This window comes from Cydia fagiglandana, chromosome 21 (genome assembly GCF_963556715.1).
Source record: "Cydia fagiglandana chromosome 21, ilCydFagi1.1, whole genome shotgun sequence".
Classification (NCBI taxonomy): domain Eukaryota; kingdom Metazoa; phylum Arthropoda; class Insecta; order Lepidoptera; family Tortricidae; genus Cydia; species Cydia fagiglandana.
The window spans coordinates 15,242,022-15,256,891 of NC_085952.1; the positions used below are offsets into that span (position 1 = coordinate 15,242,022).

The 14,870-nt window shown below is 39.0% G+C and overlaps 1 protein-coding gene across 1 annotated transcript in view; it reads right to left on the minus strand.

The window, feature by feature from the left end:
* Positions 1–12,693, minus strand: part of LOC134675108 (ubiquitin thioesterase trabid-like) — a 30,118-nt gene extending 17,425 nt beyond the window's left edge. Inside the window, exons 1-7 of the mRNA XM_063533270.1 lie at positions 12,214–12,693; positions 5,223–5,324; positions 4,941–5,028; positions 4,689–4,783; positions 4,399–4,498; positions 4,033–4,122; positions 2,277–2,424 (exon numbers count right to left, since the gene is read on the minus strand). Of these exons, the coding sequence (XP_063389340.1) occupies positions 2,277–2,424; positions 4,033–4,122; positions 4,399–4,498; positions 4,689–4,783; positions 4,941–5,028; positions 5,223–5,324; positions 12,214–12,324 (734 nt within the window). The 5' untranslated portion in view covers positions 12,325–12,693. The remainder of the gene's footprint in view (positions 1–2,276; positions 2,425–4,032; positions 4,123–4,398; positions 4,499–4,688; positions 4,784–4,940; positions 5,029–5,222; positions 5,325–12,213) is intronic.
* Between the last annotated feature and the right edge of the window lie 2,177 nt (positions 12,694–14,870).

The following is a 14,870-nucleotide window of genomic DNA, read 5'->3' on the forward strand; positions in this document are numbered from 1 at the left end:
TCAGGAATCTTTGCATTCAGACGTATTTAAAAAATTGAATCAACTTATGTACTTACATTTGATTAAAAGTCGACGCAATTAACGAAAGTCCCACGAGATGGTGGTAAACTTGGATTCAATCCTTGTCTGCGAAGGCGTGGAACTGATTCCATTTCGTATAATCTTTGTGCATCTCGTAAACACTCACCACTTAATAAATAACACTGTACCATTTCCTAATAAGGACTGTATCGTTTATTATAAATACAACTTTACTTAGCCGTTTTTTCTGGTATTATATTTTTATTAAAAAATTACACATATAGTTTAATTAGTGCTTTAATAATAAGTAACATTTCGTCCTGGGAGATCACGTAAAGCATATGGTTTGGACAATATTTACCCAATTCTCCCGAGTAACTACAACGATTTTGGACAAATACTACAAGAAAATTTACGGTTTGCGAACAAGACGAGATATTACACAAAAAAAATCGTACTATGTAAACAGCAATTACATATGATTCGTAAAGCTAAACATCTGGGCATAGTCTAATCATTTCTTTTAGTTGGAAAAAAAGTTTTGGATCTGTGCTTGGTGGCCTTTTAGAGAATATGGCATATTACTTACGACAACCCCGACTTTGGTATACAATATAACCATCATGGAGCGTTTCTATCGACCTGTTCTAGCCATGGTTCAACGCCATGAATGTCCGTTAGGCTTTGGATTTCGGTAGATTCTTTTAGCTGTTTCCCTCATTTCGCTGGCGTCAGAAATTGACGGGAATCCAAAATGTTGCATAAAAAGTCGTTTTCATGTAAAGATAAAAATTCACCACATTTATTCTGTGGATGTTCAATTGAGCAATCATGAAAAGGACACTTAGATGGCATATTTTGACAGCATATTAACCTTTTGTTTCTTTAAATCGTACCAAGGAATCGGTGAAATAGTCTCAAATTAAGCTCGATAGGCTTGTCCAAATTACAATTGCTAGACGGTATTAAAATCATCATAAAGTCCCTAAAATAAAATAAATGTAAAACCTTCTTATATCAGATATGGCTTAAAAATACCCCCAGAGTATACCTTAAGAACATAGTAATACAAAATAATACACGTGTCAACAGTTAGACCAGGTTTTATTTGTATTTATAATAAACGATACAGTCCTTATTCCCGGTTCGAAAACATTTTTTTAAACCTTAGTACGCGCGCGATTATTATTTTAAGGTTGGCGAGTGACGAGTGACTAATCATTTATGCTAACCGTTATGTTTACCGCTAGCGCGGAATGGTTTAGACTACCCTCGAAATTGACAAACCTGCCTACCATCGCCAACACTAACTAGGTGGACCCTATTGCAACGATTATAAGGTTTAGTGAAGGTCAGATAAGGGTTTTGCTGATGTTGTTGTTAAAACCTACTATTAGGTTTGTTTACATTTGTGGTAATAGGGTAACCACGACTCGTGGAAAATATTTAAAAATTGAAAAATGAAAATTAAAAAAAAATGTATTCTTTTTTTTCGCTAAATAGATTCCTTAAGTGTAACCTAGTGCCTGGAATGAATATGGCCAGTGATTTAAATTTCACCCTGTATATACCCGTCTCGCTAGCGGAAGCGGCTCCTAAAACTAGTGCGATAAGGACAACGCGGAAAATCCTGCGTAAAAATCTCAAAAATCGAAGTTTCGTACTCGACTGTTTCCTCCTCTAAAACTTAACCAATCGTAACCAAATTTGGAAATCTAAATGATTATGAAATTATCTTTGTCGGACCGTTTTGCTTTTTGGCTAATTGATATCAGTTTTGAATACTACGCCTCTCATTGCGGCATAGTCAATGAGGCCATTTTGGCCATATTTGAAGGGGTCTTGCGCCTTAATAAACAAAAATATCAAAAAAAAGCAAAACAGTCCGACACATATTGACAATATTAATCTGTGTTGAAAAAATCATTGCTCTAGCATCAAAACCCACGGAGGAAAGAGTCGAGTACGTTGGTATGGAGAAATGACCACTCCTGTTGGCTCTTAAGAGCTAAACTGGCTTTCTGTAAATTCTCAAGAGTCCCTATTCGGGGCGAACTGCTCGTTCAATTGAACTCGTCGGGTACCTGATGGCGAGGTGCACCAGCGTGTGTCCGGCGTCGAAGGCGGAGGCGCGGTCGAGCAGCGCGGCCTCGTGCGCGGCGAGCGCGCGCGCCGGGTCGCCGCCGGCCGCCAGGTACGCCTCCACGCGGCCCACGTCGCCCTCCACCACACCTCACATACAACTCGTCGGGTACCTGATGGCGAGGTGCACCAGCGTGTGTCCGGCGTCGAAGGCGGAGGCGCGGTCGAGCAGCGCGGCCTCGTGCGCGGCGAGCGCGCGCGCCGGGTCGCCGCCGGCCGCCAGGTACGCCTCCACGCGGCCCACGTCGCCCTCCACCACACCTCACACACAAAAAAAAATCTACTTCACTCAATTCTTCTAGCACAAGGGCGCAGTCGCAGGGCGAACATCTTATTTTTATTACCGTTTCGACCGCGGACCAGGAGCAAATGTCGTCAATTATAAAAAACAACAGGTTGCACTCCGGGAGTGCCGGCAGAAGTGAAAACTCAACGACATTGTAACTCAAAATATTAATAACAGCGCCATCTAGTGCAAGATGTCTGCAGCACTGTGTATAATTGAGGTTCACGCCATCTAGCGTTATTTCATCGCATTACTTGAAACCCCCAAAGCACATCACTGTGAGTATTACAGTTATATTAATACCAGTTTGAGGGAAACTCACTAGATGGCATTTAAATCAAAAAAGAAAAACACAATGACATTGTCCGTCACACGTGACGTCACGCAAGCGCCCTGCGCCGCCTAAACGAAACAGCAGGCTCAGGCATACATTTTCGCCGCGCGGTAGAAAAAGAGGGTTACGTCTTACGCTGTCTCGAGTTTAACATTTATTCCCCACCTCAAAAAGTGCACAGCGCAGCGCCGCTAAAGAAGTTTTCACTTCAAAAACCGCCCGTCGCGTCGGTTGTATTGCGGTGGAAAGACCGTCAGCTGGTCGCATGAACACGTAATACACTCGGCTGATGATTTTTTGAATTTACAGTACCATCTTAACTATCATCTGACAAAGTATCAAACGGGAAGCTTTGGCTACATTTAGTTTTAATAGCAGAAGGTGCTGGAGGTGGGATACGGCGTTGCGTAAACAAGAGATTTCCTTTGGCAGGATTGGTCCTTAGGACCCAAGGATGGATTCAAGAAGTGGAGCCACCGAGATTTTTGATGTAAATTTTTAGGGGGGGGGGGGGGCTATAACGCCTGAACCGATTTAGATGAAATCTATGTCTACACCTTTGATTTAGGTGGAAATGATACTAAACTTGACATAGAACCTATACATAAAAAAATATTAACCTCAGACGTCACCGACCCTTAAAACTCCCCACCCCCCACCTGCATCAAAAATCTGGGTGGCTCCACTTCTTAAATACATTTTAGGAACACAAAGATTGATTCTACCAAAGGAAATCTCTTATTCAGTGAACGTCGTATTTGACCTTTTTTTGGCTTGAGCACACTCCACTATAATATTTTACGTGTTCCGATGGCCGCCATTGCTAAACCCTCCAACTGCGCGGTAGCTGACGTCTACAAGGATACATTACACATGGCCTTTAACCGCTTTACTAGTTTTCGTCTGGGAGGCTATTGGTCATGGAAATATGTTCCTGGTATTTTTTGCAATCGTAGTTGTGAACATGAAACAGACGAACGAAGAATGGAAGGAAACCGTTTTTCGCTTTCCATCAGAGAAGGGTCCTTAGTCTTCATGTGCAATAAGGGTCAATCTACAATCAGAATTTCTTTTGGAATTTCAGATAAAAAGGTACTTATTGCGCTTGAAGCTATTATAAGGACTATTCTGAGTTGGAAAGCCACATTTTTATTCCGCTTTAAAGGACAAAAGTAGTTAATCAAACAAATGTAGTAATTTAATATATGACCATTTGTTTAATGCCATAAATGACGAGTGATAAACTCACCCATGCAAGCTTGTAGCCACAGCCAGTCCGGGTTGTTACGACGCTTATCATTTGACGATGCGTTTTGGCTATTACAGATGTCATTAATTCCTGAAATGGTAATATTTTATTAAAACCCCGTAAATGATTACCACAAGACAGAACATATTTTTTTTACAAGCGTCGATAAAGCAGACACTAAACACGTTTAGTCTGTACGTTAAGGTTTACGAATGGTCCGTAGCACTAGCAGTGTGGACGGGCCGGTACCGGTATAGTCAGCCAAGAAAGTGGTTTACCACTTTTCGACTCTATCAACCAGATGGTAGAGTCGAAAAGTGGTGTACCAGTTTGTTGGCCGAGTGTACTACCGGTACATGTACGGACCTACGGGCGCCGGCTTGGGCTCGGGCGGCGCGGGCGCGGCGGCCGGCGCGCCGCACATGGCGCACTTCAGCGAGCGCGGCCAGTTCTCGTATGTACACGTCTGAAATATTACAACAAATATAACAAATGCAGGTGAATATTGTCGTATAGGACTTATGACAAAGACAAAATAAAAGATCAGCTAAGAGATGAGACTTCAGAGGTTACCGGCCTGTTTCATGTCTATACATGACTATGACGTGCTTTTGTGTTCGGCCTCTCTTGATATCGATAGCTATTCGTATATTTACCGGGCAAGGCCACTTGGCCTGGCAGGAGGCGCCGGCCTGCCCGACTGGAGATGCGATCCTGAGGGGTTTCAGGCGCTCCGCTACTGCATCAGCCTCTGAATTCAAATAAAAACAAATTTATCCTAATTTGAACAAAATAATGCAAAGCAGACGTTCAACAACAGATAGGGATTTAAGAAAACATGTCAAAAGCGTACAAATAAAATGTGATTTTATACCTTTTGGACCTGATACCGTTGTGATAAAGCTTACCTGAGTCGTGAGGCAGCGCCCGCGCGCCGTCCTGCAGCCTGAGAATATCTTCACCCAGGAGCGGCTTGCTTGTGCGGCACATCGTACACTGAAATTAAAACAAATATGTAGTTCCTGAACATAGTTTTACTAGGCCGAATAGTACAAATAAATATTAAACTTATACAGAAACCATATAACTAATGTTGCTACACCCTTTTGCCCTTTTCAGGGTCCATGTATCATGTATGTAACATACGGGTATGCAAATAAATGGTCTCTACCTCTAAGTTCCAATCTTACCTTCCTAGAAAGCGGGAAGTTCTCATAGGTGCACGTCTCGCACTGCCACTTTCCGCCCGAGCCGCCCGTGCTAGTAGGCGCGGGCGCTGCGCTCTCTGTCACCTGTCAACAACTAATCCTTGTTAAACATCGCAGCAATGTACAGAAGACAACTGAGCTGTCTTATAAACTCAAATACTGACTGTATTACATTGTAAGAATGATAGTAGTAGACACAAAGGCCCCGTAGGTTCGCATTCTTCTCTCACTCTCACTGAGAGTAAGCGGCAAGATGGAACTGCATGCTTGGGACTGCAGATATCATGTATATTAATTTGTTGTAAGTTTAAACATAAAAAAAGTAATCAATCGAGTTGCCTCAAAACTAAAATCGTGCACACACTCAAAATAAAAGTAAATGAATTGCAGATTAAAACACTATATATAGTAATAAAATATTCCACGTAGCATTTGTTGTTCTTAGTAGGTGATCCTGCGAGAGATAAACAATTGTATGACCTCTACAACGCCCACACCTATCTGACTTGTCATTACTCAGTGCAACAAGTAAACAAGTAAAAAATTTTACCTAACTACAGGTTTTTTTAATCATCCCACTAGTCGGTAATGGACATTGCCTACAAAGCTGAAGGTCCTAATAGGTTTCAATCTCAGTCAGAGCATTTATTTGTATGTTTATCATTATCACAAAAAATTGTTTCCAAGTTTTGGATCTATTCTAGGTATTTATTTGTCTGTCATACATGTACAAATAAATTATGTATATTATTTATCATCTAGTATCCACAACACAAGTCATTTTACTTAGTAAACTTGATACTATAACATAAATATTAAGGATACAAACATTCCCACCCACATACATACCCAAAATGGTTTGTCATAGTTTAATAAAAGTTTAGCTCGGTTGTTTTTCTCACTTGTAGTTCCAGAAATATTGTGACTCTAGTGAAGTTACATTCATCTTGATATGTTTTCTTATGCTGATGCATTAAATAAATAATAAATATTGGGGACATCTTACACAGATCAACCTAGCCCCAAACTAAGCAAAGCTTGTACTATGGGTGCTAGGCGACGATATATATACTTATATAGATAAATACATACTTATATATGTCACCGTTAAATTGTAAAAAGCGTTAGTTTATAATCTAACTAGCGAGATTGTAAACTGTCGAAAGATTGTGTACCGTAACTTAGTGATTACAATTTTACGGATTGTTTTTCGGTAGATTATAATCTATCGACAAGAAACCGTAAAATTGTGAACCGACACACGAGGAAACGCACCTCGCATGCTGATTGGTCCGTCTTACAGTACGCCGTTCTGTGTCCATAGAGTTAAGAATCAAACACGGGTGTCTGTCATATTAATAAAATACGCTTCAAATATTGTGATATCAAGTACCTATTACAGTGTTACACCATAAATCGTCTGATATAGACGAAAAGGCCTATGATGATGATGATGATGAAGTACCTATGTATTTGTTATTAGTTAAGAAGAGTATCAATCATTCTGATATTATTTAAGAAAACATAATAGTAACATAATAATAAAATCAGAAACGTCACTTTCTCGTGAAACAAAAAAAATATACAATAATAATAAGAGAGTCGGTCAGGGTCTCCGGCGTGTCTTCGTTGGTCGGAGTGGACCTCAAGGGGACCCGCAGGAGTCTCAGCTCTGGCTTGCCTTCATTGGCCGTCCAGAGAGGAGTCGCTAGAGCTATATGCTCCAGGGGTGGAAGTGAAAGATGCATAAGACGCGAGTTGGCACAGTGGCTGGTAACAGCCACTGGGTAGAAAGCTGCGCACACCTCTCGACACCCCTGAGCCGCTCACACTGATGTTGCGCCTGGCCGTCTTTACGATGGCGCATCAGGTGCCCATCTAACGAATGGCGAGTCACTGCCTGCCTCGATAACTTGTGCAAGCAATGTTATGGCAGGTGTCCGGACTTCTTTGCAATAGCCCAGTCTTTTTTTTCACCCAAACTTAAACCATAGACCAGTACTCTGTCCATATGTCTCTACAATAGCTTACAATGCCTGCTGAAACCGGTTCACGGGTATCTATTGATGTTGTGAATGGGTTCCAGAAGGCGTTCTATATAACATCAAATCTCTCCAAACGGCCTCTACGTGTTGGATCTATATCCCCACGTACGCCTTATAAATGACCGGGCTCGAAAGACCCGGGTGTTTTAAAACGGAGATACAAATAATAATTTACCCGATATACGTCCCACTGCTGGGCACGGGCCTCCTCTTATGCGCGAGAGGGCTTGGGCTATCATCCCCACTCTAGCCCAATGCGGATTGAGGACTTCACATACACCTACCATTTCCTCACGATGTTTTCCTTCACCGAAAAGCTAGTGGTAAATAGTTATCAAATGATAATTCGTACATAAGTTACGAAAAACTCATTGGTATGGGCCATGCAGGATTTAAACCCGCGACCTTCGGATTGAAAGTCGGATGTCATATCCACTCGGCCACCACCGCTACAACAATACGATATAGAATCATGAACGTTACATTCTTGCTCTTAAGTTAAGGATGACCCACGCTAGACCAGGCCGGGGCCGGGCCGGAGCTTCCAGCGCTTCGTTTTCCATGGAAAGCACCACGTGATCACCGATCAGCCGTCATAGATAATTACATGTTGGACGCCTCGGAAATACAACTAAATATAAAAATCAGAAACGCAGCAATATTTCCCCTCTTTTTAGGGTTCCGTATCCAAGGGGTAAAACGGAACCCTATTACTAAGACTTCGCTGTCCGTCCGTCCGTCCGTCCGTCCGTCCGTCCGTCCGTCCGACTGTCACCAGGCTGTATCTCACGAACCGTGATAGCTAGACAGTTGAAATTTTCACAGATGATGTATTTCTGTTGCCGCTATAACAACAAATACTAAAAAAAGAATAAAATAAAGATTTAAATGGGGCTCCCATACAACAAACGTGATTTTTGACCAAAGTTAAGCAACGTCGGGAGTGGTCAGTACTTGGATGGGTGACCGTTTTTTTTTTGCTTTTTTTTTTGTTTTTTTTTGCATTATGATACGGAACCCTTCGTGCGCGAATCCGACTCGCACTTGCCCGGTTTTTTATCATTTGAAGTGCATTTCTTTGGTTAATCACAGATGAATTTTACTTCACCATTCAGCAACAATGTCATGTAGGTAACTAATTTTAAAGTTTTTAGTAATTTCTAACATGAAATCAATTTACAGTAATCAAAACACTGTTTGTTTGCATTCGACAACAGATCTATGTATTTATCGACATTAAAATATGGCGGCGCGCATCTCACAACGTTCAACCAATCAGCGCTTGAGGCGCGTTCCTTCGTACGCCAGTTCACAATATGACGGTTTCACTTCGATAGATTATAATCTAACGAAAAATAAAGCGTTAAATTGTAAGAAGTATGTTAAGGTACACAATATTTCGACAGTTTACAATCTCGCTAGTTAGATTATAAACTAACGGTTTTTACAATTTAACGGTGACATATACATAGAAAACACCCATGACTCAGGAACAAATATTAGTGTTCATCACACAAATAAATGCCCTTACTGGGATTCGAACCCAGGACCATCGGCTTAGCAGGCAGGCATCACTACCCACTAGGCCAGACCGGTCGTCAAATCATTAAGGTTCCAGTAAGCTCAGTAAACCATGTCAATGATGGTTCTAAGCAGATAGAAAAGTCCCTGTTAAAGCTATCACTAAATTGAATCAACACTAATTTGTACTGTTTAAAGGATCACCATAACTAGAGTTGGGATGTTTGGTGACATATTAAAACCTCCAGGTGCTTTAATAGTTTTCTAGATTTAAATAATGATTGAATTTCTATTGAATCTTGTACTAAAAGCACATTATTTTATATTTAATAAAGAACCAGTGAAAAATATGAGTTTAATTCAATAGAATTCGACAAACATATATACATCTAGACACGCGGCAGCGTGTCAAGCCAAGTTCAAGCAAAGGAACTGGCTAGCCAGCGCCAAGTGTAATATTACACGAACCACTTGGTGCCACTTTTGACCCTTCTATAACTCAAAACATCTTTAACGTAAACACATAAAACTACGTGTGTCTAATTATATCCATAAGGACATCTAGAAGCCCAAATTTCATGAAGCTAGCTCAAACGGTTATAAAGATATGAAGGTCAAAAAGTCGTAAATTTTAAGACTGACTGACATACCTATAGTACCTAAACCTAACTTACTTCCAGATGACCTAGAAGGATGAAATTTGGAATCCAGCTCAATTATTGTGTGAAAGCGTAGGAAAAAATCTAAAAATAAAAAAAAGTTATAAAATAGGGGGGGTCCCCATACAAAAAAACTATTTTTTATTGTGACTGACATATAAGTACCTAAACCTAACCTACTTCCAGATGACCTAGAAGGATGAAATTTGGAATCCAGCTCAGTTATTGTGTGAAAGCGTAGGAAAAAATCTAAAAATAAAAAATGGTTATAAAATAGGGGGGGTCCCCATACAAAAAAAACATTTTTTATTGTAACTGACATATAAGTACCTAAACCTAACCTACTTCCAGATGACCTAGAAGGATGAAATTTGGAATCCAGCTCGGTTATTGTGTGTAAGCGTAGGAAAAAATCTAAAAACCAAAAAAAGTTAATAAATAGGGGGGGTCCCCATACAAACTTATTTTTTATTGTGACTGACATATAGTACCTAAACCTAACCTACTTCCAGATGACCTAGAAGGATGAAATTTGGAATCCAGCTCGGTTATTGTGTGTAAGCGTAGGAAAAAATCTAAAAATAAAAAAAGGGGGGGTCCCCATACAAAAAACCTGTAATACGCGCTAAACAACCGGCCAACGGTGTGTCGTTGGCGGCGCGCGGCACCACATAATTAATACAAAGAACAGAAGTAAAAAACATGCAGCGGAAACACAAGAAAAAACATTAAATCTCAATACCTGCCTAGTTTTCTTTACAAAAAGTATTGATATCCCATCAAAAACATAAATGTAAAAAAGGAGAGCCAAGTTCAATACAAAAATTATGCTTGGCTGTGGGGTTCGCCATAAAAAGAATGGAGATCTAAATGAGTGCCAAGTTCTATGCAAAATCCAAATATGTATTTATAGGAACAAAATAACATTATAAACAAGTATTAAACTCTATCTTTGCTTTATTGGATACCTATAACAATTGCTGTTATTTAAAAAAAAATGTGAGATCTTAAAGTAGGTTAGATTTGGCTTGGCCAGTTTTTATCAGAATTACAAAATATATATGTTGAATAACTTTATAAAATGACTGGTGTAATGAAAACTGGCCAAGTCAAATCTAACCTGCTTTAAGATCTCGCATTTTTTTTTAAATAACAGCAATTGTTATAGGTATCCAATAAAGCAAAGATAGAGTTTAATACTTGTTTATAATGTTATTTTGTTCCTATAAATACATATTTGGATTTTGCATAGAACTTGGCACTCATTTAGATCTCCATTCTTTTTATGGCGAACCCCACAGCCAAGCATAATTTTTGTATTGAACTTGGCTCTCCTTTTTTACATTTATGTTTTTGATGGGATACATAATTCCACCACAATAACATTTTATTCAGTAAAATAGAAGATGCGAATAGTCACAGTATATAGGTACTTAATAAAGCAATAACAGTATTTAGATTAAAAAGAGAAAAAAACAGTTCTTAGAGCAGGAGATATCATCTAAGACAATCTAAGTGCTGATGTATAATGACAGAAATTACAACTGAAATTGATGTCATATTGAAAAACAACATTCCAAATATAATACATCTTTATCTCTCTGGTTTTTCTCATGACTGAGGATAATGATTACCAATATAATTATTAGAGGGTGTAGTACCGGTGGCAAATTTCACACAAAAGGTATGGAGTCATTTTTATAATTATTATTTTAGGCTTGAATAATAAAATTATTCATTTACCTAATGTACTTAGTATGGTACCTACTCGTAAATTGGAAGTAAGTACTTAACACTATGCACTAAAATTCCGATAGAAGAAAGTTTTCTGGTAATAGATATAGTTAGGACTATTTTAAGCCTCCAAGGAAGTGAAACCGTGCGAAATAAACTCGAATTGGTTCTAGATAGAAACCCAGATGCTGACGAATTAAGGAATATGATTACAATGGAAAATTATAAACAAGTCCTTAAACATGCAACCATGACATTGGTAGATGTAGAGTGATCGTTTTCCACTCATAAATGGATCTTCAATAAATTAAGAAACCGATTCACTCCGAAAAACCAGGAACATGTGGCCATAGTCCAGTCATTTTATAACATGGATACGCACTTAAGTGTAGATTGTGAGGAGGACCTAGAACACATAATTCCAGTCCTCAATTGTAATTGAATGGTCTTGAAAATAATATATCGTTTCGCAGGTATAACTTCTTAGTCTAGTATTTAGTACCTAATGATAATGTTTTGATAAGAAAACATATTATTATGTATTATAGATATTAACAACATATTACATTATATTTGTATGCTCGTAAGATAATTTCTATAAGTTCCTAAAAATTATTATGCAAAATTAATCATTTATTCGTTATTTATTTAATCATAAGAATACTTAGGCGACTCCATACATTTAGTGTGAAACTTGCCACCGGTACTCCGCCCTCTAATAATAATATACGTCGGTTCCTCTCTCTGCAGCCCTGACCACCGGTAGCTTGGGCCTTGCCCCGCTGCTGGCGGCACCCTAGGTTAGGTTTTTTATAATGTGTTTATATGTATTTTTATTGTTTTGTAAGTGTTTTTATATTTTACTTTTATATTCATATTATAAAAATACCTAACCTAAGACGAAAAATAAATAAAGTATAATATAATTCCATTTTGAAATAAATAATTTGATCTGCACCTGTCATCAAAGCAAAATTTGGTTATTTAGTAGGGAAATAAGATTGTTGCCCTGACCTGCGGAGATTGTGGCGGAGTGTTGGTGGAGGCATCCAACGCGCACTGCGCGCCCTCGGGCTCGGCGCCAGCGCCGGGCTCCGCGGCCGCCTCGCGCCCCGCAGCGCTCATGGCGCCGCGCAGTACTTCTCCTACGCCCCCAGTTAAGAGGCCAGCATGATCCGCTCGACGTGGACGCTTCACGACGCCGCCGTCATCTATTCACCATGTAGCGACACCCCCACTCTGCGAACAGATATGGCCACTCACGATGCGCACTTGAAGCCCTACCTTCTTACACGCGCGATTTTCACCTCGCCAATTTCTTATTGGACATTTTGACAGTTCACTAAATAGCATTTATGTGAGCTTTAATATTAATAGAACGCGATATGCGACTTGGCAACGGTCATTTGCATGTTTTTGGCGTCGTTACACAATATAAGTATTCAAGCATCGATGGCATAAGGTCAAGAACGAGGCAATAATCCGAGCGTAGAGACTCACTCTATCTACACTGCTGTGCAACGATCGTTGGACACTTTCACTCTGTGTTGTTGAGATGAGATTGAACTTTGCGATGTGCTTCGGGATCAGATAAAAAAACTATGGGTTACGGGAGAAACCAAAAGAAACAATGGAGCTAATAAACGGAGGCAATATTTTTATACGGTTTTTTATTTATGTCAATTTATCGTTTAGCGAGATAGCCCATTGTTAAAAAAAATGTGTCAAAGATGCAGAGTGATTGGTTGAATACTGCAAGTAAATATCCTTTACAGCCAATCGTGGCCTTCCGTCATTGCCAGTATTGCCACAGACTCCATAAAATATTTGTTTTTGTTTGAAATTTCTTGATCTTGTCGTAAATTTTGATTTTTTAGTTCGGCAAATATTTCATAAGTCAAGGAAACGACAACTCATATGAAATGGCGAAGATGTGGTATATGTTATATTTGATCTAAAAAGAGGAAGAAGAACGAGAGAAAGCTTTACAGGAAAAAAAGCAAAAAAGCGAGTTTTTTTTTATGGTGATTATTATACAAAGTGGTACATGTATTATGCAATTTGTATCCTTTACTAATTATCTTAAAATACAGTCAGCACTTTGCGACCATTGTCAATCAAAATGTTTATTTCAGACATGGATGTAAGTAAAACTTAATTAATAAGGTCATTGATTTCAGGCAAAAATACCCTAAGGTTCTTACCACTCCAGTCGGCCATGAGATATAGTATAGTCAAACATATCCAACTTGTCAGTAAGGTTTGTTTACACTTTGCGAAGTAGCAAGTGCGAGTTCGAAGTTCAAGTGTCGGTGTCAAAGTGCCCTAAGTAGTTGCTCCCTTCCACTTGCACACTTTCGTCACTCGCAGTTTTGTCGCGAATAACCTTTCGCGCCTACATTTATTAAAATTTGTCGCCTTTTTTGCTGTCTATGTGGCTGTGCCAGAGTTTTCATTATATAGATGGTCAAGCAAATCTTGTCAGTAGAAAAAGGCGCGAAATTCAAATTTTCTATGAAACGATATCCCTTCGCGCCTACATTTTTCAAATTTGCCGCCTTTTTCTACTGACAAGATCTGCTTGACCAACTATAATCTCCACACTTCAAGAAATAAAATAAGGTACCATTTCTGAACGTATTATTTTACACTATGGTCCAGTGTTCATAATGTTGCCACCAAAAACACTTCTCGTTCTCCAATATATTAGGGTAATTAAACTCGCTATAAAAGTACCACACAGTCGGTTGTCGATAAGGCTCAAAGAATACAGGGTGTTTGGTACATCGCTTGCCAAATTAAAACGGCAGATAGGTTGAGTCATTTGCTATTTTCTCGGGCCTAGAAATTTTTAATTTGGTACAATATTTCTTTTTTCATTTCTATGACAGTTTTTTGTAAATTTCAAATTTTTACTTGCGTAGTAGTAAAAAATACCATGGCCAATTTTGTTTTTCTAGGCATGAGAAGATAGCAAATGACTCAAGCTATCTGCCGTTTTAATTTGGCAAACGATGTACCAAACATCCTGTATAGTACTCAGTAGGAGAAGAACGGTAACTCCATACAAAAAAATGTCCCCTTTTGTTTATAAGTTTATACTAGTGGCGCCCTCGTTGTGTACCAATGGAACTAAAGTTGACAACCGGTTTAGCTTGGCGGGTGTTGGTAGGTAATATTCCTGTTGATAAAACGAAATATACGAAAGATTCAAATATTACCCCTTGTTTGTGGTATTTTAAATAAAAGGCATATATTATATACAGGGTGATTCATGAGACGTGAGCAGGACTAATCCTGGACACTCAGTAACTTATAATTGACCGATCACCGTCGTATTTAGGTGAAACAACCACAATTTTTCCTATTTTTTAACTTTTTGGTGAGGGCAAATTTAATTCTCTACAATCATGGTTACCCTACAAGACCCAATTCATAACCATAAAACCTCTTTAACCGCAATGACAGCATTTGATTACGAAGAAATAAACTGTCAAACTTGAGTGAGATACGAGTTTTCAAAAGTAACCAGACCGTGATGACAGTGATGACAATCAATTTGACACAGAATATCAGTAGTTTAGTATTCTAATTTTAGGGTGACCATGCATGTCGTAAATAAATTTATTAATTTTTTTTTCAACACGAGTAGAAAATTAACGTTAATCTCA